Source organism: Sebastes fasciatus, chromosome 20 (genome assembly GCF_043250625.1).
Source record: "Sebastes fasciatus isolate fSebFas1 chromosome 20, fSebFas1.pri, whole genome shotgun sequence".
NCBI lineage: Eukaryota > Metazoa > Chordata > Actinopteri > Perciformes > Sebastidae > Sebastes > Sebastes fasciatus.
In genome coordinates, this window is record NC_133814.1 from 9,162,057 (window position 1) to 9,186,467 (window position 24,411).

Genomic DNA, 24,411 nt, shown 5'->3' on the forward strand with positions numbered 1-24,411 from the left:
CTCGAGTATACACAGTAGGTACCAGGTATTACCCACAACTTTTGCTAATGGAAAACCTAAAAAGAGCAAGTGGAGTTGAGTAGCGCCGTGCCGTACCATGCAGCAGCATATGTATACTGTTATACCCTACTAGCAGCAGCAGCAGCTTCTTAAAAATGCACTGGTGTAATTTATTAAGAAAAGAATCTCCTGGTCCTACTTGGTAATACCTAACGGATTCATCTGGTGTCAAAAAATTACCACCTTTCCCTACCAATGACTGTATCTAGTATGTATATTTTTAAAAGGCCTTAAATGTACATTTACATCTTTGAGAGTAACTATAGACCGCCAGAGAGTGTCTCCATAGACCAAGCTCACACAAAAGAAGTTGAACGTGCACTGAAACGTTCTTGAAACAATTTAGTGAAAAGCAGGGCCCCCTTCTTCAAACCAAAACTACCATCTCTCCATTTCCCTTCTCTCCCTCCTCATTCCCCTTCTTCCCATTTCAACACCTTCTCCCCCTCTCTCTGCATGCAGCTGAGAAAATAACCCCATTGCTTTTAGATAGACCTTGACTCTGGGCTCCAGGTCAATTTCCCTGGTTTCCTGACACCGTACACCACCAACAACCAGATGGAGGGAAGAGGGGGTGGGGGGGGGGACAGGATGACAAGGGAGAGAGCAAAGGAAAAGAGAGAAAGAGAGAACAAGAGCAATAAAAACAGGAGACATAACGGGACGGAGAAGAGGACGGAGAAACAGAGGAGAGAGAGAGAGAGAAAAAAAAGCAGAGATCTCCAAGATTTGAGCTTGCACCATCTGGTTTGAGCTTCAGGAATAAGAATTTGATTACATGACTTTCCCCCTAAAAAGACAGAGGGAGGATTGTTGAGAGAACTGCTGCTACAGCAAATGAGACGGGGTACAGTCCAGGTCTGTAGTGTACAGACATACCCAGAGGATTTCCTCATGGGGAAATAAATAACATACATCATTAGACCGCTCTCACAGCTCTCAGAATCTTCCCACATTAAAATACTGACTTCACAAACAAGTTCAAACTTTAGCTCAGTTTTGCATATTTCTGAAAGTAGAAAAATACCAAGATAGCCTAGAATACAACTGACTTATATAAGGCACACAATGTTAAAACAATTCTGGTTTATTAAAACCTGATTTGAAATGCTTTTACCATCATTTGTATCGGCCATGATAACATTGCACACACCTAGTTAATGGCTGAGATATGTAAACACAGCAACACACCTATGTACAAAGTCCAACGGGTCAAGACACACAAGCAGTCAGACGTCGGTTGAAATCAAACCAACAGCTGATCCAGTTTACCTAAAGCACTTTATTTGGAAGTTAAACTGAGAGTGAGCACACCTGGAATGTATTAATCCAAGTCCAAGTCGTGGCTACTCGCTTTCAGAAACCCAACTAAAAGGGCCCCAAACAGCTATAGATTTATTATGGTGTTGTTTTACTATTAATAGTTCATAGTTTTACTTCAGAAAAAAAGTTTTGAGTACTTCCTCTACTACTACCACCAATACCAACATTCACTAAATCCACCCCTGAAAAACACACCCAGGTCGCTGTTATTCGCGGTCAGAAATATCGGTGAAATACACTTAGCGGAAGTAAAACTGAGAGTGAGAACACCTGGAATGTAATATCCCCAGAAAAACTGGTACGTACAGTAGGTTAAAGTTGAAGCAGTAAAGCTTGGAACAAACCTAAAGACTAATTGAAAAACAACTGCAAAATCTAGACAAACCACATATAAAGATTGTCTCCACCAGTGATTCTATAGTCTTTGACAGTCAGGAAGGAACAAACCTTAACTGAGTAAATACACTAGACGACACGCTGAACCACTGGTACCACTGGAGTTCTGGTGGCAGACGATTCCGCAGAATCCTGAGAGAACGTCAACTGTCTTGTGTTTTAGTACCAAAACAAACATGGACAACAACCAACAGCCTGCCCTGTTGATATGCAGTGACGTTTGTGTTGAACAGACCAAAAGAGGAGGGAAAAAGTGAGATCCTAGATGGAGAGGTGTGACTCGGACTTCTTTAAAAGCTTCACAGATGTCTTCCATTAATTTGATGGCTACAATGTTATTCTTTCAAATGAAAGCCAAAACTACAAAATTAAAACTCAAGTTGCAATAAACTGGAATTACTGTACATTAACATTTTGAATTTCCATACTCTGTCAAAACCTCCCATCAGTGTCAGATGAAGATGGATGTGAATACAGTATATTGCAATGTTTCTTCTAAGCCAATGTAAAATTGGTTCCCAGAGGCAGTAATAAGTATAATACTCATGACTAAATACAACAAGCTAAACAAGTTAAACCTTGTAATAAAAAAAGTACTTCCTTAGGTTATAGATATGAAAGACTTCAATAGTCAAAAACTCTGCTTCAGCAGGACTGTGTGGGTGTGGTTTGATCAGTTTTGAATAACAGAGGGCTGGCAACATAAGCAAACAACCCCACAACTCTAACTCGAACCAAAACTTTGGCAGAAAAATGTGTGGTCATGCAGGAACCCATCATTCATAGAAAACTAGTATTTACCGCCTCGCGGTTATATGCCTCCGCCAACCAATCAGGTTGCAATTTACATCCACGTCTGTCCAAAATGTCATCATTTCATCGTTTTATTCTGTTAGACATTTGTGTGAAATTGTCATAATAAGCATATGAATTCTTGAGCTATGGCCAAAAGCGTGTTTTGTGAGGTCACAGTGAGCTTTGACCTTTCTAAATCAGTTAATCTTTGAGTGCAAGTGGACTTTTGTGCCAAATTTGAAGAAATCCCCTCCTGGCATTCCTGAGATACCGCGTTCACAATAACTAGTGCCCGTTGAAAACATGCCTGTTGAGAACGGGCTGAATGCTTGGCCTGTGGTGTTACTGCTTGCAGTTTTCTCGAGAACCGCTCATACAAACAACTTCACACTCAACACTGCGCTTCGTTGGGGTCTTGAGCAATACACCTGCCATGACATGGTTGCATTACACACCCAAGGCGCGGCTACTCACGGTCAGATACACAAAATACACTCTGGTTCATAGGGGCAGACTTTCCCGTTAGGCAAGGTAGGCAACTGCCTGGGGCCCAAACTAAAAGGGCCCCAAACAGCTATAGATTTATTATGATGTAGTTTTACTATTAATAGTTAAAAGTTTTACTGCAGAAAAAAGGTTTTGAATACTTCTTCATCACTTCCAATACCAACAGTTCCAGTTAGAGAGGGTGAAAACTAAAGCAAGACGGTGTTTGCCCTTGGGGCCCCCAAATCACTAAGCCCGCCCCTGAAAAACACATCCAGGTCGTTGTTACTCGCGGTCGGAAATATTGGTGAAATACACTTAACGGAGGCAATTTTCAAATAGGCGTATTAGTTGCTTGCTCTGACATAACCACTGAGGTTATAAAGTAGAGCATGGATTTAATTAGCAGAGGTATTTTGTTGGTGGTAATGATATTACAGACGTGTTATAAGTGAGTATCAAGTCTGACACTGGGGAAATACCGTCTTACTCACAGGGGGAAAACACCCACACACAGGTTGCGGCTTACTCACAATCATGCAGTAAAATACACTCTGGTTCGATTCTGCTTCCAGTTGGCTATCCGCTCGTGTTGAGGTGAAGAAAAGTTCGGTTGTAAAGTGAACCAGCAGTAAATGAGCCGCGGCCGTTCGGAACGATTGCTTACAGGTATTGCCGTTTGCAGTGTTGTTGGGGTCTCGTACCCGTTCGGAGTGCTGAGCCGCGGTCTGCCCGCTGTGGGCAACATGCTCGTCTCAGTCTGCAGAGCAATGAAGCCCCGTCCCTGCTGCTGCACAGAGCGTTGTGTGCTTGTTTATTCAAAGTTTATTAATATTGAAAGTGTCCAAATTGCACCAAAATGCGATACTGCACGTCCTTGGGTCTCCAGCAACACACCTGCCATGCGTGAAGTCAATCGGATGAGCAGTTCTCGAGATATCCGAATAACGACAGACAAATATTCCTTGCTTTATAGTATAGATGGTACGGACAGACGGATTGACGGACAACCCGAAAATATAATGCCTCCAGCCATGGCTGTCGTGGTGCGGAGGCATAACGACTGATTGATAATGTGTTTTCAGGGCCTTTAAAAAGGCAGCATTTTTCAGATATACTATAAGCATATTGTTTGGCTATTAAGCACATTATTAAACAGTGATGAATATAAATAAGACACTGCCTGAGGCTATAATATTATGTGTTAAAGGTAATGAAAGCACACCAGATGCATCGTACGGATCCTGAAAGGCTTGTTCTTCACTCTGCTGAGAGGAACAAGCAGACTGCAGCAGCACATTCCAACTTAATACCTTCCAATACTCTTCCAATAATACCACAGAGCTGACCATTCTGCGCTACAGGGCTCCTGCATCAAATCACACTACATTAGAGGAGCTCATGATGGTGTTTACCTCCTGCGCTTCTTTTAATTGTGCTGCTACATTTCTCCGAATATGAACTGCTGTGCTATGTGATAATTATCACCATAGAGCTCCACATTCTTGGGAAGAATATCAGTGGTTTTTATGGCTGTTCTACTCCCTGGGCAGACAGCTATTTCTTCATCAAGACTAAAGGGAGGCTGTCACAAAGAGAAAGAGCTGGACGAATAGGGAATAGGAGAGATACAACTATTCTGGAACCGCTCCTTGCAAGCTGCTGCCTAAAAATAGTTGGTCATGGAGTGCTGAGTTGGAAATCAGCGTCTGACTTTTTTTAACTGTTGCACGACTAGACAATTTAAATGGTTGTTGGAAAAGAGATATGTAGAGGTAGAAAGGGTGACAGAAACACTAGAAAAGAAAGATGCATGTTTTGAATGTATTGAGGGTCTGCTGAGCGTGTTTTCTGGTTGCTTTTCTTCTTAAGACAATAAACACATTAAAACTCTTATTAGAATAGGTTTCAGTTCTCCCTCACTAAACACATTGCCCTTTTTTCTGTTATCTACACAAATGTGTTCACATTAACAGAAAGAAAAAAATTCTTAAAATATTGATCCTAAAGAATTTCTCATCACATAATTTCAACATTATGTACGCACTGCAGGCTTAAAGCATTTGCCCGCTACACTGTAGCAGTAACTACTGCCCCGAGAAGCCACTGTAATGAAAATGTATGAACACGACATGACATGGGCAAAGAACACTCATCAGAGATACGAGCCCTAAGCTGCACAGAACAGAATCTAGGCCAGTACACTGATAAGTTTGAGCTTGCCTCAATGAAATTATAGCAGACTCAGCACTGCATACCGTCACTGAACTTCCGATTTCTCCAGTTCAGTTCAGTTAGAGGTAAATGGCATGAACATTATATGAATCTTTTTTTGTTTTGTTTTTGGATTGTCTATGTTGTATTTTCATTATATTGTTACTTTGTACACACGACATCTATTGCACATCTGTCCGTCCTGAAAGAGGGATCCCTCCTCTGATGCACTACCTGAGGTTTCTTCCATTTTTTCCCCATTAAAACGTTGTTTTTTTGGTTACGTTTTTCCTCATCCGATGAGAGGGTGGCACTGTAAAGGACAGAGGGTGTTGTATCAGATGGTAAAGCCCCCTGAGGCAAATTTGTGATTTGTGATATTGGGCTGTACAAATAAAATTGACTTCACTAACAAAGATCACAAAATGATCAGAATGTCACAATATTTAATTTGCAGATATCTGTGGGTCGTAACATCTGCCAGTCAGGCCGCACCCCATTGACTTTTTGCGAAGTACCCGTATGTGTAATTACTTAAATACTTTATTTCATTGGCAGAGGGATGCGTCCTCTCAGTGTATACACTACTGTATGTAAGTAGTGCTATGATGTTGGACTTTACAGGGACTGTGATAAATGCAAATGCAGATCCCACTGTAAACTTTTTTTTACTCCGATTTGAATCGCAATATATCGCCTTACTTACGCTATCGCAATATATCACAATGTAACCCATGTATCATGATACGTATCGCATCGCCAGATTCTTGCCAATACACAGCCTGAGTCACTGTTACACTTCAAACAGAATGTTCTAATCTAGAGTAAAGAAGCACACCAACAGAAGTACGTCACTGGCCAAATACTAACCTACATATTGGAAACCATCAATGTGCTGAATCCACTGTTAATTTGACTGTGGTACATTCTGTTGTTCAGATGCATCATGCAAAAAGTATTTAGAAGTGGCAGGAGTGAAGACAAATTGTCGACAGGTTATGACAAGAAGGGCCCACAGGCATATAACACATGGATGAAAAAAGGAGAGGCTGTTTTTGCTCCACTCCCTTCTGTACTTTCCACCACATTCCTATCCTCCATTATATACCACGTTATGAAACTACTGTTCCTGGACGTATACAGGGCAGAGAAAGACAAATAGGGAGACAGATAGAAAGAGAATGAGACAAAGGCATATTGTTGGGGTCAAAAAATATATATTATTATTATATTATTATTAAAATAATTATATTTTTTTGTTACCAAAAAGTAACCTCATCTCCAGGTGTTTTAAATATGAATCTCTGATCTTCTGCTTTATTCACAAGGGATTTCCAGTGACATGACAACAGATAACTAGCCATCCAGTAAGCAAACAAATCCATGCAAAGCCAAACAAATTAGAGGTTAAACTCGCCTTTCTTCCTGTGCTAATAACTATGTCATGGTTGCCACCAGGTTATATTGGGCAGGACTATTAGGCTAATAATATCTTCAAGATGTCAGCAGTACCTGACACTCCTTCAACACATGCATGTGGACGGCTCCACCTCATCGATACTTAAACAACGTTCATATTGTGACTCACTAGCAGCACCAGTGTGCATGGGCCATGATTCATAAACAAGATGCTAGCATTAGCTTATAGCTTAATCTCAGTAGCAAAGCTTTAGTTAGCTATGTATACAACTATTTATAATACAAAAGAAAGTGTTATTAAGTCGTCAAAGTCCTCCAAAGCAATGAAGCAGTAAATTAAAGGTTACAACTTTAGCCAACTAGGATGCTAACAGGTTAGCCAAGCAAGCTAACAAAGTTCACCCCTCATCAGATGCCTTTAATTTTCTCCATGAGGCAAAAACAACAACTTTAGTTAACTTGCAGTTCTCTTAAACGTCTTGGTACTTACACAACTGTTCTCGAGATCATCCAGGACACCATGTTGTCTGTCTTTGTTGTGTAGAGCTGTGTTAGTGGTAGATAACAGCCCGGTGATGACGGCTAGCTGTAACTTCTTCTTCAGCTAAAACTTCGATGGAGCAGCTAATTATCTCTCTTTATAGCAGCCAACATCTCAGTAAAACGTCTGGTCTGTTTGTGTAGCCATAGCTAAGCGATGGAACATATATCCAAAATTATAGCTGTGTGTTTTTGTAGCTCATCCCCTCCAGTTTCCTCCTTCCTCTCTACTTTACTCCTTCACTTCTTGTTGGCACCACAACGGTGCTCAGATAGCCACTGTGACGTCAACCGGAAATAGAACAACCTCCCGACCCCTCCTATTGGTCAGTTCAGTCTGTTTACAACAAACGCGAACTCTGATTTGTTGACCGCGTTTGATCACGTGACTTCTGCGTTTTGACAGAAGCGGAGGGATTTAAAAACTCAGCGAGCTGCGCTCTGATTGGTCCTCCTGAGATTCGTGGCGAATTCTAGCCAATGGGTGAGAAGCAATGAGGTGGTTTGGTGGATTCTTCATAAACTTCATTTGTTGCATAAACGAGACTGTCAACTTTGTCAAACTCTAAGGAGGCCTCTGCTCCACTGTTAAATATAAATATAAATAAATATTCATCAGATATGTGTGTTTATATATATATATATAAGATAAGATAAGATAGGATGAACCTTTATTAATCCCTGGAGGGAAATTCAGGTGTCAAAGCAGTAACATCAGCGAACAGAGTGAATCACAGGAGAGGAAAAGGTATACAAAAAATATAAAAACAATAATAGAGATATAAAAGATACAGAGTGAATGGGTGAACATAGTGTATGCAGTCCGTCAATAAATAAATGTAATATGTGCAATAAATAAATGTAATATGTACATGTGTGCAGTCTATAAAGTGGTATATAGGATGTATAAGTGTGAAGTGCGCCAGTGGTTAGAGTCCAAGATGGTTGCAGATAGTGCATGTTTAAAGGTAGATAGTGCATGTTTAAAGGCAGATAGTGCATGTTTAAACTTCTTAAAGTCCTAATAGTAAGTAAGTAAAGCTTTAGTTATTTATATAGCACCTTTTCAAACACACCGTTACAAAGTGCTTCACACACAAATGAAACATCAAAACAATGATGAAAACAGGGAAAAATTACAATATGAAACACAGAAACAATGAGAAACAGATCAAACAAAAACAGACAAACACACATGTGGATGAGGCCTATAAAAAGGCTTGCCTATAGAGATGGGTTTTTAGAAGCCGCTTAAAACAGTCAGGTGATTCAGCAGCTCTAATAGATTGGGGGGAGGTGATTCCAGAGAGTTGGGGCTAAGACAGAAAAGGCCCGATCACCTCTTGTTTTTCAGTTTGAGTGGGGGATGGATATTAGAGGATCGAAATGTTCGACAGGTCGAATATAGAACAAGGAGATCAGAAATGTAACTGGGGGCGAGGTCATAAATGTAATTAGCAAGATCTTAAAGTTGATTCTGAATTTTACAGGGACCCAATGGAGGGATGCCAGAACAGGGGTGATGTGACACCGACGGCTGGTTCTGGTTAATAACCTGTCCGCTGCATTTTGAACCACCTGTAGGCGATTTAAAGCAGATTGACTGAGGCAGGTGTAGAGGGAATTACAATAGTCTAGACGGGAGAATATGAAAGTGTGAATTAATAGTTCAAGATCCGTGAGAAGCAATGAGGTGGTTTAGTGGATTTTTCCAAGCGTTGTTGTTGTTGTTGTTGTTGGAGGGCACTTTTTTCCTAGCACGGAAATGTGAACGGAATCTTCATAAAATGTATTTGTTGCAAAAACGCTTTGTAAGACTGGCAACTTTGTCAACTCTAAGGAGGCCTCTGCTCCACTGTTCAGGAAACTGAACATTCTTTCAGTTTATGACATAAATATTCATCAGATATGTGTGTTTATATATAAATATATGTTCTTGCCTTCTTCTTTTGCAAAAAAATCTTTAAAAAAGAAATCATTAAAGAATCTTTAATGTCCTGATGAAGGTCCTTGTTGACCGAAACGTTGACTAATAAAGCAGAGAAAAGTGTGTGCGGGAGCAAGTATTTTTTTGAAAACCTACATATTGGAGGTTTTGTTATTCAAAAGACCAAATAAATCTAAATCAGTTCAATAAAACACAGATCCATGAATTTTTCAGCCCAGAACCAAAATCCTAAAAGTTTTTCCAAATGTGCATTGTGCAAGGACTGGCATATGCACTGCTAACTATGTATGATGCATTTATCACACATACTTACATCTATCCTGTACTTAAAGCTTCAGTAGGCAGAATGTTTTTTGGCATCATTGGGCCAAAAATTCCATAACAACTTTTCAGCATATTGTAATTCAAGTGTTTTGAGAGAAAACTAGACTTCTGCACCTCCTCATGGCTCTGTTCTCAGGCTTTAAAAAATGTAGTTCGTGACGGGAGACTTTGGCCAATCACAGGTCATTTCAGAGAGAGAGTGTTCCTATTGGCTGTGCTCCGGCTGGTGGGCGGTGCTTGGTATTTCCTTGACAGATCTCAACATGGCTGCCAGGTCACAAACTTTCTCATTTTACAGCTGCACAGTACACTACAAGATGTTTCTGAAAACATCTGAGGAGAGAAATAGGCATTACAGTAACAGAATAATGATTCATATTTGATCAGCGCTGCCTAGTTTGACCGTTTGGTCGGAGTTCATGAGTGATTGACAGCCAGCTCATAGAAGGCAGGTGGACGGCAGACTCCAGATCAGCTCTGATTGGTTGTTTTCCTCCGGTCTCTGAAATCTTGCAGATGCCATTAGGAGCACTGGAGGACACCAGAGGACACAGACCGCACATGACCGTTTTATAAAAATAACTTTTTTTTTAATCATATTTGCTCCAATTCTACCTACTGCTGCTTTAACATGGGATTCATATTTATTCCCTATACTCACCATATTGTTGACATTTATCTACATTGCTGTACTATGCAGGCAAATGTACGATTTTAAGGACAAAATATGTAATATTTGAAGACTTTTACATCGGGTAAACTGTACTGAAGCAAAATACTACATGAGAAAATGGTTTAGAAAGAAATGATTATATTTATTTATTCTAGTGTTTGCACTTAAAGTAAGTGGCTTTGGAAAAGACAACCGACTGAATACCTGATATACATGCAATGCAGCGGACTGCCTTTGTCTTCCTCATTGTGTAAACCACACCAGTCTTTAGGTCGTAATCATATTCATTACAGTTTTCCATACACAGCACTTGGCAGACACAATCCCCATCTGTGAGCTTCAGCATGCCTGTCTCTTTGTGTGTGCATGTCTATCTGTGTGTGTAGATAGTGATATCTGAGCACATAAACATGTGTGTGCAAGCTTGTATGTGTGCAGCGGCTATGAGCTCGTGCCTTTATATATTTGCATGATGTGCATGATTGTGACCACATGCGGATATGTGTGCGTTTTGTGTACATTTGATGCATGTATGTGCGTATAGGGGAGGAGGGGGGTTGCGTTCCTATAGCTACTTGTTATTCATGAAGGAGGCTGCTGCAGTGTGCAGCAGTGTGAGGGAGATTCCCAGTGGAGCCTCTCTGGTCACACTGCCTGTCTGGGACAGCATCAGCACCAGGATCACAGCTGAATAGAAAACACCTCCACACCGAGCATCCAGCGGCTTCACTTGCTAACCTCACAGTACTGTATAATGTCACACACAGCTGCAAAATGCAGTCAGAATCTTCAGCCATTGGTAAAAACCAAGTTATATTAGGTATGACACTTTTGCTGCAGGGCATTCAATCAAGCAGTGCATTGTATATATATAAATATAATGGTTGTCAAAGTGAACGCGGTAATAATACATTAACACAACTTGAGATTTTTAATCATAGCATGTTCAAAGCTTAAAGCTAGAGTGAAGATACTGGTATCGTATGAGACTAGAAAAACCAAAGGAATCCATTGGTACCAACCATGTCATGCTAGCTTGGAAGGAGGTTAAATAACGCTCCAAATTTACGCTAAATTTTGGAGAGAAAAAACTGTCATGGCCATTTTCAAAAGGGGTCCCTTGACCTCTGACCTCAAGATATGTGAATGAAAATGGGTTCTATGGGTACCCACGAGTCTCCCCTTTACAGACATGCCCACTTTATGATAATCACATGCAGTTTGGGGCAAGTCATAGTCAAGTCAGCACACTGACACACTGACAGCTGTTGTTGCCTGTTGGGCTGCAGTTTGCCATGTTATGATTTGAGCACATTTTTTTTGTCTTATTAATGTTTAAAATAATTGTTTATAAATGAGACAATGCCAATGCAGTCTGTGTGTTGTTTTAGCCTATTCGCTGTGTCTTAGTGTCCCCAGGTCAGATTGAGGGAGGAGCTTTAACTGTTTTCAAATGCATTAAGGTGCGACTTTCCACCTCACTCTACCAATGTTCTTACAAATTTGACAACCAGACTTTGCTGTGTGTGTTTATTCACCACACACAGCCAATGTATAGTCACTGTACAGATGTCAGCTGGCCAAACACAAATTATTCACTCCAATTTCCAACTTGTACAGATGTTCAATGCACAGGGAAAAGTGTCCTTTTTACATTTCTGTACACATTAAACAAGCAAGGTACAACATGTTTAATTAGTGAGCTGTAGAAGTGTTAGAGCCAGGCTAGCTTTTTTCCCCCTGCTTCCAGTCTTTATGCTAAGCGAGGCTAACCATGTCCTTTCTCCAGCTCTGTACTTAACAGCAGACATGAAACTGATATCCACTGATATAGAAATGTTGTACAATTCCTTTAAAGGAACAGTGTGTAACATTTCGGGGGATCTCTTAGCAGAAATGGAATATAATATTCATATGTTTTCATTAGTGTATAATCACCTGAAACTAAGAATCCTTGTGTTTTCGTTAGCTTAGAATGAGCCCTTCATATCTACATAGGGAACCATAGGGCATCCCTTTTACAGAGTCCACCATGTTGCTCCGCCATGTTTCTACAGTAGCCCAGAACCAGAGACTGTATGTAACGATAAACGACCGGCCCGAACCAATCGCGACCCGAGCACGGCCACAGCTTGTCAGCGAGAGAGACTCACAGCTGCCGATCATGACGTCTCACCCCCTTTTTATAGCATCAAAATAACTAATTAAAACCCAACTTATCAGAAAAAGTAACACTTGAACATAAATCAGCATGATAAGAACTAACTAAAATGACAGAAACCACCTATGGGAAAAAATGTCTTTGACGTGTACTTTGACTTTTTAGTTTGGCCCATGTCCCATCCACTAACATGGAGTAGGTGGGCTTTATGACCTATACTGCAACCAGCCACCAGGAGGCGATCGAGTTGTTTTGGCTTCACTTTTGGGGAGCTGTCATGTCGTCCATCTTTATATAACGTCTATGCCCCAGAATGGACAAACCAAATACTGGCTCTAGCAAGTGCCTTTTGCATTTTTACATTACCTGAAGGCCACCATAGTTCTCTGACACTCTTGTGAAACTGCAGCAAGTCAGCCAGAGTCAGAGTGCAAAACCGTGGTACCATCAACCAACGTCTAACTTCCGCTGCTTTTAAAGTAGTGTTATTATGGTGAGAATGGCCTCTGAGCGAGAAAGGGAGGAGTGAGTGGAGGGGTACTTAGTTGGTTGCAATCTGCAACCACCACACTAGATATCGCCAAATCCTACAAAACTGTACCTTTAAACAACACAAATATTCCATCATATATGACTTATATATTTTATATATATATACTACAGTATATCTTTTTTTTTTTTTGCCATTTTAGCCATGAGTCAGATTTGAACGGTGTTATCAATTTCATGCTTTTAAGGCCTGGAATTCAACCTGGCTTAATAGAAAAGACTGCAAGCAGGAGGTATCTGCTATCTTAGATCTGTCAAAAGTGAAAAAATATACTTTCTTACAACTATAAAGCCATCAAGTTGCCCAGCTGTTGTTGAAAGAAATAACACTAGCTAAAACCACAATGTCTGTTTTTTTTGCAGTACTACACCTGTTTAACTAAACATGACACAGTATGTGAAGAGAAAAGAAAATGTTAATCTCACTTCTTCATGGTGCTTTTTCCTTTCAATTGTCTCATTTGTTACTCCAACACAATGATCCACCTACCCTTTTCTTTTTCTTTCCTCTTTGTCTCATGTGCATTCAGCGTGACTGTGTTTCTTCAGCATCTATCCTCTTTTTACAGTTTCTCTACTCGCCTTCCCCTGCTTCTCTCCCTCCATCATTCCCATCTTTCTCTTTCTTTCTCTTCCCCTCTTGCATCCTGCCCATGAGGTCGCTCCAGGCTGTTTGCTTTCTTCGCGCTTCACACACACAAACCTCAATACTGTCCTTAAGAGCCCTACACTCTGCACACACGAGCAAAAGCACACAAGCATGCAATCCTCCATAGAGCCACAGACACACACACACAAACCTTCCCTCTCTTGTTCTCCTTCTGTTCCTCTGCCTTATATTCTCCTTCACCAATTCTCTCTCTGTCTAAGGCTGTAAAGGAGTAAGACAATGCAAACTAGTAAATCCACACTGAGAGAAAGAGACCAAACATGTCAGTTGCATTTCAAATACGGAATGAAATGTTCAGATAGAATAGAGCAAGATTAAAGAGGAGTGAAATACATATATAAACAGCAGATTATAATGAAAGGAATGATAAATAATAATAAGAAATGTTATTTATATTGCACTTTTCTTATAGTAATAAGGTTACAAAGTGCTTTCCAGAAAAATAACAGCAGATAACAAACAAAACAAATAAAAAACAACACAGTGATCATAAAACACAGCGGGATAAAGAATGTCAAATGGAAAGAGTGGGATGATAAAACCATAAACATATTAAATATTCATAAATGTTCTCCTATAAAAGATTTAGAAGTTTTAAGAAGAGATTTAAGACCAATTTAGGTGTTGACGGTGCAGGAGAAGAGTGATCAATCGTGTCGAAAGCTCAAATCAGTCACTTCCATATATATTTACTGTATATATATATATAAACCCAGCTGTTAAAATATAAATATACATCCCTTAATACTAGCGTGTTTTCTAATTTTAACTACAAATATTGTAACTTCACATTTTTGCAGACCATTCTTCAATGCATGCTATACATTTTTAAAATGATGGATGTATTCTTTCTTCTGTTCGAGTAAGCAATGTGTTTCCATTCATTTCAATATTGCACTTGCTTGAGTTGTTTAATCCAATAATGCATGTAGTAGTGCAGATTGACAAAATGTGCAATGCTTTCCCTCAAACAGATGTAGCTCTAACATTAATGCAGACTTGATGTTCCCTGTTATGGATTACACAAGTAAAGTTTCAAGAGTCCGTTAGTTAAAGGTTGTATTGATAACATTTTTATGTCAACGAATCATTTAAAAAAATAAAAAATAAAATACATTCACAGAGCTTTTAGAAAGGTGCGAGATAAGAATATGTCTTTTCTTCAAATAAATTATTATGACTGTGAATTAATCATTTAAAACAATTTTACGGGTCCAAAATGAATGTTTTGTTTATATCTGTGGAGGATATCTGACGTTCGGTTCCCACTTTTAACAAGGCTTAAGAGCCAATAGTATAACGTCGTTGGTATCACGTGGTCACTTTATTACACCCAAAAGTGGAACTTTGCCGACCGGCTCCTCGGTACCTGCAGACTGGTGCCCGTCTCCCTCCTTGCCGCTACCGGGTAAGCGTGCAAGGATCCCCGGTGGTTTCCATTGTAGTTCCCTGAAACAATATATAACAAAGATGCGCATCAGAGGGGATTTAGAAGTGGTTGGACGACTGAATTAGATTTGGTGAATAATGGAAAGACTGTTTTTACAAAATGACTTCTACTCTCCCACCAAAAATTCTTACGTGGCATGACTGTCGGTCTCAGTCGTTCCACTCGACCATAAAATATGCAGGTTGTGCAACGGACTGGCAACCATTTGTTGTGAAGTGAATGCAATGGAACGAGAGAGGGAGAATGCGACATCTAGTGGCTGAATGTTATCAATGTTATCAATTGTACCTTTAGTTAAATTTCATACTATACAGAAAATAATGGAAAACATCGGATGCCTAGAACAGTGTATATGATTTGTAGTGAATAGGACATGCTAAACCACTGGTGTGGTCCTTTAAACACCACCATCCACTCCCCCTTACTTCCTTACATGTAAGTTATTCATTCATTTCATTCATGCAACTGTTATTTGCACAAGGTGGTCCAATGAGGGTTGTAAACACTCTTTTGCATAGGTGCCCTGTGTACACAGGACACAATTGAAGCGGTACTGTGACACTTGTTGCAATTAGAAGTAAGACATAAAGCTGCAACTGAAATAAAAGAGGATTAAACAGACTTCAAACCAGCGCTAAATAATAAACAGACAAAGACAAATAAAACAATGTACTAAACTAATTACAGGCACAGGTAAAGTCGATTGGAGGTCCTGCTGCAGTTTATTTTTATGAGTGGCACTTTGTTTCTGGAACTGTAGGCTACTAGATACCAATAATTTTAGAAATAAGGCTTATAATATATATAATATAATAATATAATAATAATAATATAATATATATATAATATAATATATCATATATAATATAAGATACTATTATATAATATAGAATATTAGAATATACAATAAACATTAGAATATTAGAATATACAATAAATGCCACATGCCTTATGCATTCCATTACTTTATAAATTATATTAAAAAAGGTTAGCTGAACTCACAAACAAAGCCACACTGCAATAGTTCTGGTGTGATTTGTTCCTATAGCCTGTGATTTATAGCCTACATGACTGCTGCTGCTGCTGTTGTTTATAACAGTAGTTCAGTAATAGCCGCAGTAGAACGAACTATAGTAGTAGTGCTATTACAGTGCAAAAGCAGAAGTTGCCTACACTTGGTGCTAACAGTAGTAGTAGTCGTGGCAGTTCTACAAGTAAGGAGCAGTTATAGGAGTAGTTTTTGCGAGCTGCAACTGAAATAAAAGAGGATTCAACAGACTTCAAACCAGCGCTAAATAATAAACAGACAAAGACAAATAAAACCATGTATTAAACTAATTACAGGCACAGGTATAGTCGATTGGAGGACCTGCTGCAGTTTATTTTTATGAGTGGCACTTTGTTGTCTGGAACTGTAGGCTACTAGATTTATACCAATAAATTTAAAAATAAGGATTATAATATATATAATATATTATAATAATATAATAATAATATAATATATATAATATAATATATATAATATAATAATACATTATATATTATTATATAATATATAATATATATAATATTAGAATATACAATAAATATTAGAATATACAATAAATGCCACATGTCTTATGCATTCTATTACATTATAAATTATATTAAAAAAGTTCTGGTGTGATTTATTCCTATAGCCTGTGATTTATAGCCTATACATGACTGCTACTGCTGTTGTTTATAACAGTAGTTCAGTAATAGCAGCAGTAGCACCAGAACGAACTATAGTGCTATTACAGTGCAAAAGCAGAAGTTGTCTACACTTGGTGCTAACAGTAGTAGCAGTCGTGGCAGTTCTACAAGTATGAGCAGTTATAGGAGTAGTTTTTTTTTTTTACAAATAAGGATTATAATATGTATAATATACATAATATAATATAATATAATATTATATATATATATATATAATATAATATAATATAATATAATATATGTATAATATAATAATATATAATATATACAGTATATATATATATATATATATATATATATATATATATATATATATATATATATATATATATATATATATATATATAATATATAATATTAGAATATACAATAAATGCCACATGCCTTTTGCATTCTATTACATTATAAATTATATTAAAAAAGGTTAGCTGAACTCACAAACAAAACCACACTGCCATAGTGATTTCTTCCTAGCCTGTGATTTATAGCCTACATGACTGCTGCTGGTGCTGTCTATAACAGTAGTTCAGCAATAGCAGCAGTAGAACGAACTATAGTGCTATTACAGTGCAGAAGCAGAAGTTGTCTGCACTTGGTGCTAACAGTAGTAGTAGTCGTGGCAGTTCTTACAAGTAGGGAGCAGTTTTATAGGAGTAGTTTTGCGAAAATAGTACCGATAGGGTTCAATTGAGCGGAGGGACACAACCGGTGCTGCGGCGCTGTGTGAATGCCTTGGGATCCCAGCGGAGAAACACACGTATGGATGTGCGGCGGTGATGCGGTTCAGTGTTCCACCGTTGAGAGAGAGAGAAAAGGAGAGACTGACGCTCGAGCGGGTGGAGACTGCTAACACATTTAAATCCCCCGGGTCGGTTTTTCACCGTTTTTGCAACGAAATAACTTTTATTTTCTTTCTTCCCGTTGGACTCCTTTTAGAAACTGGGTTAAATGACAGGTCTGTAAGGGCGTCGTTGTTGTGGGGAAGTTTTATCGAGGAGGAGGAGGAGGAGGGGTGTTTTTTGACCAGCACAGAAGGAGCCAGCCATGGCAGTCGAGGCTCGGCCGGAGCTGGTCGGGAAGCGGTTCCTCTGTGTCGCCGGAGACGAGCCGCCTGAAACCGGCAACCTCGCTCGGTGGCCGTGGAGGTCCGGAGTCATACGAGCCGTTAACCATCTGGACAGCGACAATCCCGACCTCACGGTAAGGCAAAACGCTGACTTTGTCCTACCTCTTCTGTTGGGTCTGTTACATGCAAAGCAAATGGGAGCAAAATCTCTGTGGTTGGTTGCTAGCCAACGAGGCGATGTTGGGACATTATCCTGTGGCTTTCTCTCTCAGTTATCATCACTGATATTTATCACAAATATGTGTGTGAGTTTGACTAGTTATTTCACCACTTAGCTTTGCAAGTTAATGAGAGGCAGACTAGCAGTAGGGGGGTTATTATGGACAGCCAAGACACTCTGCTTATTTACAACAAAAACCTCCACTCTTCTCTCAGTCATGAGCTATTTTACTGCTCTTCATATGTATTAAGACTTGTTAAACCACCTCAGTGTAAGTAGCTGTATTCAAGCCATTTAATGTTAATATAAAAAAAAAAATCAATATGTCATGGAGAGACACATTGGAGTTGAACTGTCCTCTTGAGACAATCCTAGTCTAACTTGATTTGATGATGACATTTTTCCACTTTATAAGTAAAGCTATGATAGCTCTTAATTTGTAGGCTATTATTGTTATTATGTCAGCTAATTGTGTATTTTTGTGGTTAGCCTGGCAGTAGATTAGATCAGTCAGACTGCCTTTGAGCCGATGCATGGGGGCTAAACTAAAGAAAATAATACTAAAATTACTGATCCATTTTTCTCAGTCATGAGCCATTCACTGTTGCCATCATGTCTTCATATGTGCTAAGAATGGTTAAACCACCTCCGTGTAAGTAACTGTATTTTCAAGCCATTTAATGTATTAATATCAAAATAATCAATATGTCATGGAGAGACACATTGGATTTGAACTGGTGTTGTCCTCTGAGAGATGCTGTAAAAGCATGTGTAGGAATGTGAGTCCCGAGCAGCTTTAATCTGCTGTATACTGCAAATCAGCTGACAGGACGAGGAGGTATGGTTAGCTTTTCTAGATTTACCCGCGTTACAAGCCCTTCACGTTGGGCTAATCCCTTATTATCTCGTGGTTATTGGTCACAATCCTCGTTATTTGAGCGTGATAATCGACCATAAAGCCCCCTGTCTGCCTTTCTGGTGGACAACACATACTCCGACTTGGATACAGGAATGCTAGGACTTGTAAAAACATACTTGCTGCAGGGCTGAACAATGGGCAGTTTGTCTTCATGTAAAAATATTGTCAAGACAACTCCATGTTGTCACTTGTGGAGCTTTAAGGATATATTTCCTGCTTGTAATTATTGCTTTTCCTAATACTGTGTAGGCAGGGAATGGTGAAAATCTGGGCAATAAATTGGTCTGAATTTCCCCCCTTCTTTTTAAGAAAGAGCTATTTTCATAATGGGTAAACATGCCAAAACCAGCAAACAATGAAAAATGTGCACTGACAAGCCCTTGGCTGGCAAATCCACAGTACTGTGTCTCACTGTACAGTGTGCCTGTTCCCCGTTTTCTTTTGTTCACTGAATCCTTCTATCTGCCTGTGCAGATTACTGGCCAAACCCCAGCACAGCTCTCTCATTTGATAATTTTGATGTGATGTACACATTTGCTATTTCTTGAAGTCATCAGATATTACATCGTCCATCCATTATTGTCATATAATGGTCATATATATCTCTGATAGGGTTATTCTTTGTGTGATTTAATTTGAGAGTCATCGACGGTAGTCCAGTTCCTTGTGTCTATATATGTTTTTTAAAGCATACATGCACAGGTCAATCTCTAATGTCGTTGACCACTAATTAGGGCTGCACAATTAATCAACATTTTTATCGAAATCGCAATATGGCCTACTGCAATTTTCAAATCGCAGTATTTGTTAAAATTGCAATATTTGTTAAAGGCAAAATGTGTGTCAAAATACCTTTTTTTTAAATTAAATATGTTGGTGCTGCAGAGATGTCGTGGCCTGCACATCATATTCTACAGACTTAAGAGAACATCTCACGCAATCATTTTAGTATATTTTTCACTGAAAATGAGAATAATGATGTAAAAATTATCACGAATCATATCGCAATTGCAATATCAGTCAAAGTAATCGCAATTAGATATTTTTTCAAAGTCGTGCAGCCCTACCGCTCATAGTGATTCCTATGTGATGTAGACAGTAGATAAATCCCATGCTTCATAGCTTTGTTATCCTGCACTCCACTCATGTGTTTCCATCTTTCTATTCCTGACTGGAACAGTGAGGTGACATAATTCTATGAATCGATTACAATGTCAAAGCTAAACACTTCTCTCATGTGTAATTGCATGCTCCCCTCATCTACGCCGCATATCGCATGTACTTGTTTATATCGCCCAACAAACATGCTCCCAGCTCCCTAATTCCCTTGTAGAATTGGTCCTTGTGTGTGATGTGATTTAGGCAGTGAGTAGTGTTCTGGTTTAATTCCATACAATGGGGCACAGTCTCATTAGCAGGGAGCTTAACTAGCTGAGTGAATACAGTGGAGAAGGATTGGAGATTAGATTAGAAGAAGTGTGTCAAGCCAAGCTGTCAGGCATTTGTCAAGTGGATGTGGTCAGATAGGCCAGCATGCAGGAGTATACTGGGTTAGCATCGGCTTATTGGTTCATAGTATGCTTGCTGTGGTAGTCGGTGTTACCGGTGTTACACGGTGTTCGGGCACACACCGATTGCATTACTTGCCCACCGCCCTCACTGTCGTTTACCTTTTTTTATAGCAATAAAATCCATTTAGTTCATTTTTGCATATTAGCGTATTATCAATACATAGTCGGACGACAGACGCTACAAACTGAAAATGAAAGTTTCTGCTCCCGGAGTCTCAGCACAGAGTAGCAACGGTCATATTTCACACAGACAGGGTGAGAGAGTTGACAAACAAGACGATGGCGGAGGATTTGGTGTCAAAGTTTAAAGCAAAAGCGCTTATTTGGCAATATTTCGGATTTTAAATAGAAGCATAATGTTAACGAGGCAATCGCAGTGCCGAGGGAAGAACGTTCATAGCTGGTGTGCGCAGATCAGCAGTGCCGGGGAGAAACCTGTGGCCCCGCAGCAAAAGCTTGACCGGAGAGGCCAGACACACAGCCATCCAAGTTTAAAGATTAAAGTAAGCGCTCTGCATATATCGAGCGTCGTCTTTTTTGGAAAATGTCCGGTGTAATCGGTAACACTGATGTTGTCACAAGTTTATTAACTGGTTGGGAAATTTCCTCCCTGTGACATCCCTAGTTCATAGCTATATATCTTAGTAGAGCAATAATGCAATTTTAGTCAATGATTCAATATGTATGAATAGCGTATAAATTGATATAGAGATCAGTGTGAGATTACCAGCCATTAAGCACCAAATATCTAAAATCTGTTGGGCAGCTTTTTAAGACAATAACATTTAATTTCTTGGTTATACACAATTAACTGAACACACCGTGCAGTTGTTAGCTCACAAACCTTTTGAGGTCTCGTTGCCTTGAGTGCTCTCCACCTGTTAAAGATGACATTACTCATAATGAATGAGAAAATAATCTGCATATTTATCGATTATGACAGCATTAGTTGCAATCCTTGTCCAACATGATTTGATGATGACATTTTTCACTTTATAAGTAAAGCTATGATAGCTCTAATTTGTAGGCTATTATTGTTATTATGTCAGCTAATTAAAGATATTTAACTGTGTATTTGTGGTTAGCCTAGCAGTAGATTAGATCAGTTAGACTGTCTTTGAACCGATGGGGTATATAAGGATATATAATGACAGTAAAAGCAGTGTACTGTATGTTATCCAGAGTCACTGTAGTAATAACTATTTGTATCAACCATGTATTAATTTGGGATATACGATCTGCTTAGTAGCCGGCTTTAAATGCACAGCTTCACAGTCTAACTCTCAGTCCATATTACACAAGGAGCTCATAATAATGAGTAAATATGATAATGTATCTTGATGTGACGCAACAGTAGGTTGAGGCTCAGAGCTGGTTTTTGTTTTCATATCTTAATGCTGCTTATTAAAGATACTGAACAAATAGTATGTGTACAGGGTTAGAGTCAGTCCAGTTGTGTTTACTGTACAGTATATCTAAGCTAAATGATATCACTAATATTTATAGCTGTCATGCAGTTGTTCGCTCACAATACATTTGGTGTCCCATTGTTATTAGCTCGGCTCTTAAGGACGAACAATATCAGGGCTCCAGACTAACTTTTTACAGTGGTTGCACTGACACTTTTTCATTTAGGTGCACCAACATACACCCCACAGACAGTTGGTGGCATCCTGGAGCCCTGAAAATGTTTTTCTTTTGGGTCGTGGCATAAGAGAAAGTTCAGAAAGTACTAAAATACAGTACACCATTAATGGCACTTGTAAATTCCTTTGCAGTGACCTAGTATTGGCACTGCAGGGTCAGCCTCAAACTAAAACCAGAAAAATACATGAGACTTCAAATGGCAACAACAGAGACTGATGGATAAACATTGAGAATCTGTGCAGCAGTGACACACCGAGTGAAATACAGGGCATCTAAACAACATTGTAATCCCCTCGCAGACACTTGGTTTTTGGTGGAACTTGAGGGACACTGACACGAGCTGAAAGAAAAAGAAAAAGCTCAGCAGCAGAACCCTATGCTGGCACATTGGGGATAAAACTGCCACACTCATCTGGATTCACAATGAATGGAAAGAGCAGGGCAGCCAGGTCATTGCCTATAGGAGCTTTTGTTTTCCATTACAGTCCACCGTGTATATATATGTGTGTGTGTGTACAGTAGCAGTGCTGCTAGTTTGTTTTTAGGGCTGTGGCCTGAGGTTCATCTCTGTGTGGCTAATCAGCAGAAAATGACCGGCTGTGACCGGGGAAGAACCTTCCACATACAGTATCCATGCATGGTTGTTGCAGTGCTGCAGTTCAGCCAGCTCACAAACTTTTCTAAGCTGTGTGTGAGTGAGTTTTTGGGTCGTGAATAGCAGCATTGTTTAGAGTACAAACCCAAACCAGAGAATAAACATGGCAGAAGAGAGGCTTTCACCATCTAATGTAGATGCTTCAGAAGGGCCGGTACACATATGTACCATAATATGGATTTGGCTACACCATTTGTTCCAGTAGAGAATGGACATTATTTTTTAACTAGTATTACTTTTAACTATTTTGTGTATATTTCAGTTTGCACTTGAGAAAATAAGTGTTCTCTAATGTATTACACCAGTCTGCCGAATTTGCAGTAATGTAAAATATACTAAAGGAACCGAATGGGTAACTAAGAGTTGGTAGTCCTGGCAATGAATGGTTACTAATCCTAGAGTCTGGATTTAAGTCACATAGTGTTGAATTATGAGGGGAAACTTGCACAGTCAATTATGTATTATTAACCTCCAAAATAGGCCTGGATGCTAGATACACACTTACACACTCAGTCAGCCTTAAAGATAGTGTTGGTAATCTTGTTCAAAAACATTTTTGTTATATTTGTGTAAATTCTTTTTACATCCTGACAGCAATCAATAAATGAAATGCTCTTACAAAAAAAAAGAAAAAAGATCTGGTATCTGTGGCCGTCGTAGGACTGTAATAAGCCCGTCCAACCGTTTCATTCGGCCTGAATAAAATGATTGGACGGGCTACCTGCCTGCCTGCCTGCCTGCCTGCCTGCCTGCCTGCCTGCCTGCCTGCCTGCCTGCCTGCCTGCCTGCCTGCTAGGGCTGGGCAAAATATCGATATTATATTGATATCATGACATGAGACTACATATTGTCTTAGATTTCGGATATTATAGTATCGTAATATGGCATAAATGTTGTCTTTTCCTGGTTTTGAAGGCTGCATTACAGTAAAGTGATGTAATCTTCTGAACTTTATCCACATTACTGATGATTATTTATCAAAGAATCTCATTGTTTAAATATTTTACAAAAGCACCAATAGTCATTGGAAAAGAGTTGGCAACACTGGACTTGGATCATTTTTAAAATCTATCATACTCTTGCTAGTTTCTCAACATTATCAACCCTAGATTTAACATAGACATATCAACAAGTCTAAAATACATACTGGATCAACTGAATGCATTTACAGAGATGTTTATTCTCACTGAGTAACCTTCAGGTATGTTGTAATGTTGTATGTATCCCATTGCTCACATTGCAGTATGTAGCACAGAAACTCCTCACACTCTCAGTTGTATCAGTAGATGTAATAATGAATTTCAGTAAAATCAAGGAAAGCGAAATAAAAGTAGTCATGATGAGTCTTTATTTATCAAGTTGATATGCGCACAGTAAGCTGCAGTACTGCTATGTGACGTCCAGGTTATGTGGTGTTTGGGCAGCGCAGTAACTGGATACTCAGAGTGTTAGTGGTTTGTTTTCTGGTGCCTAAGGAAACAAAATGTAATCTGAAGCCAGGATGGGCTGGCTGGATTGCTGGCTGGATGTACCCTTCCCCCATCTCTCTAAAACACACACGCACACACAGTACACAGTGCTACATACGGCA

General features: G+C 39.3%; 2 protein-coding genes and 1 long non-coding RNA gene across 3 annotated transcripts in view; 1 reads left to right on the forward strand and 2 right to left on the reverse strand.

Annotated features, from left to right (window-relative positions):
- Positions 1 to 7,542, reverse strand: part of reep3b (receptor accessory protein 3b) — a 44,569-nt gene extending 37,027 nt beyond the window's left edge. The window contains exon 1 of the mRNA XM_074620259.1: positions 7,184 to 7,542. Coding sequence (XP_074476360.1) covers positions 7,184 to 7,215 — 32 coding nt within the window. The 5' untranslated portion in view covers positions 7,216 to 7,542. The remainder of the gene's footprint in view (positions 1 to 7,183) is intronic.
- The window catches only part of LOC141758653 (uncharacterized), a 209,563-nt gene that overhangs the window by 37,027 nt on the left and 148,125 nt on the right, over positions 1 to 24,411 (reverse strand). The gene's annotated exons all lie outside the window — the stretch shown is intronic.
- The window catches only part of jmjd1cb (jumonji domain containing 1Cb), a 125,566-nt gene continuing 118,659 nt past the window's right edge, over positions 17,505 to 24,411 (forward strand). Inside the window, exon 1 of the mRNA XM_074620255.1 lies at positions 17,505 to 17,942. Within this exon, the coding sequence (XP_074476356.1) occupies positions 17,787 to 17,942 (156 nt within the window). The 5' untranslated portion in view covers positions 17,505 to 17,786. The remainder of the gene's footprint in view (positions 17,943 to 24,411) is intronic.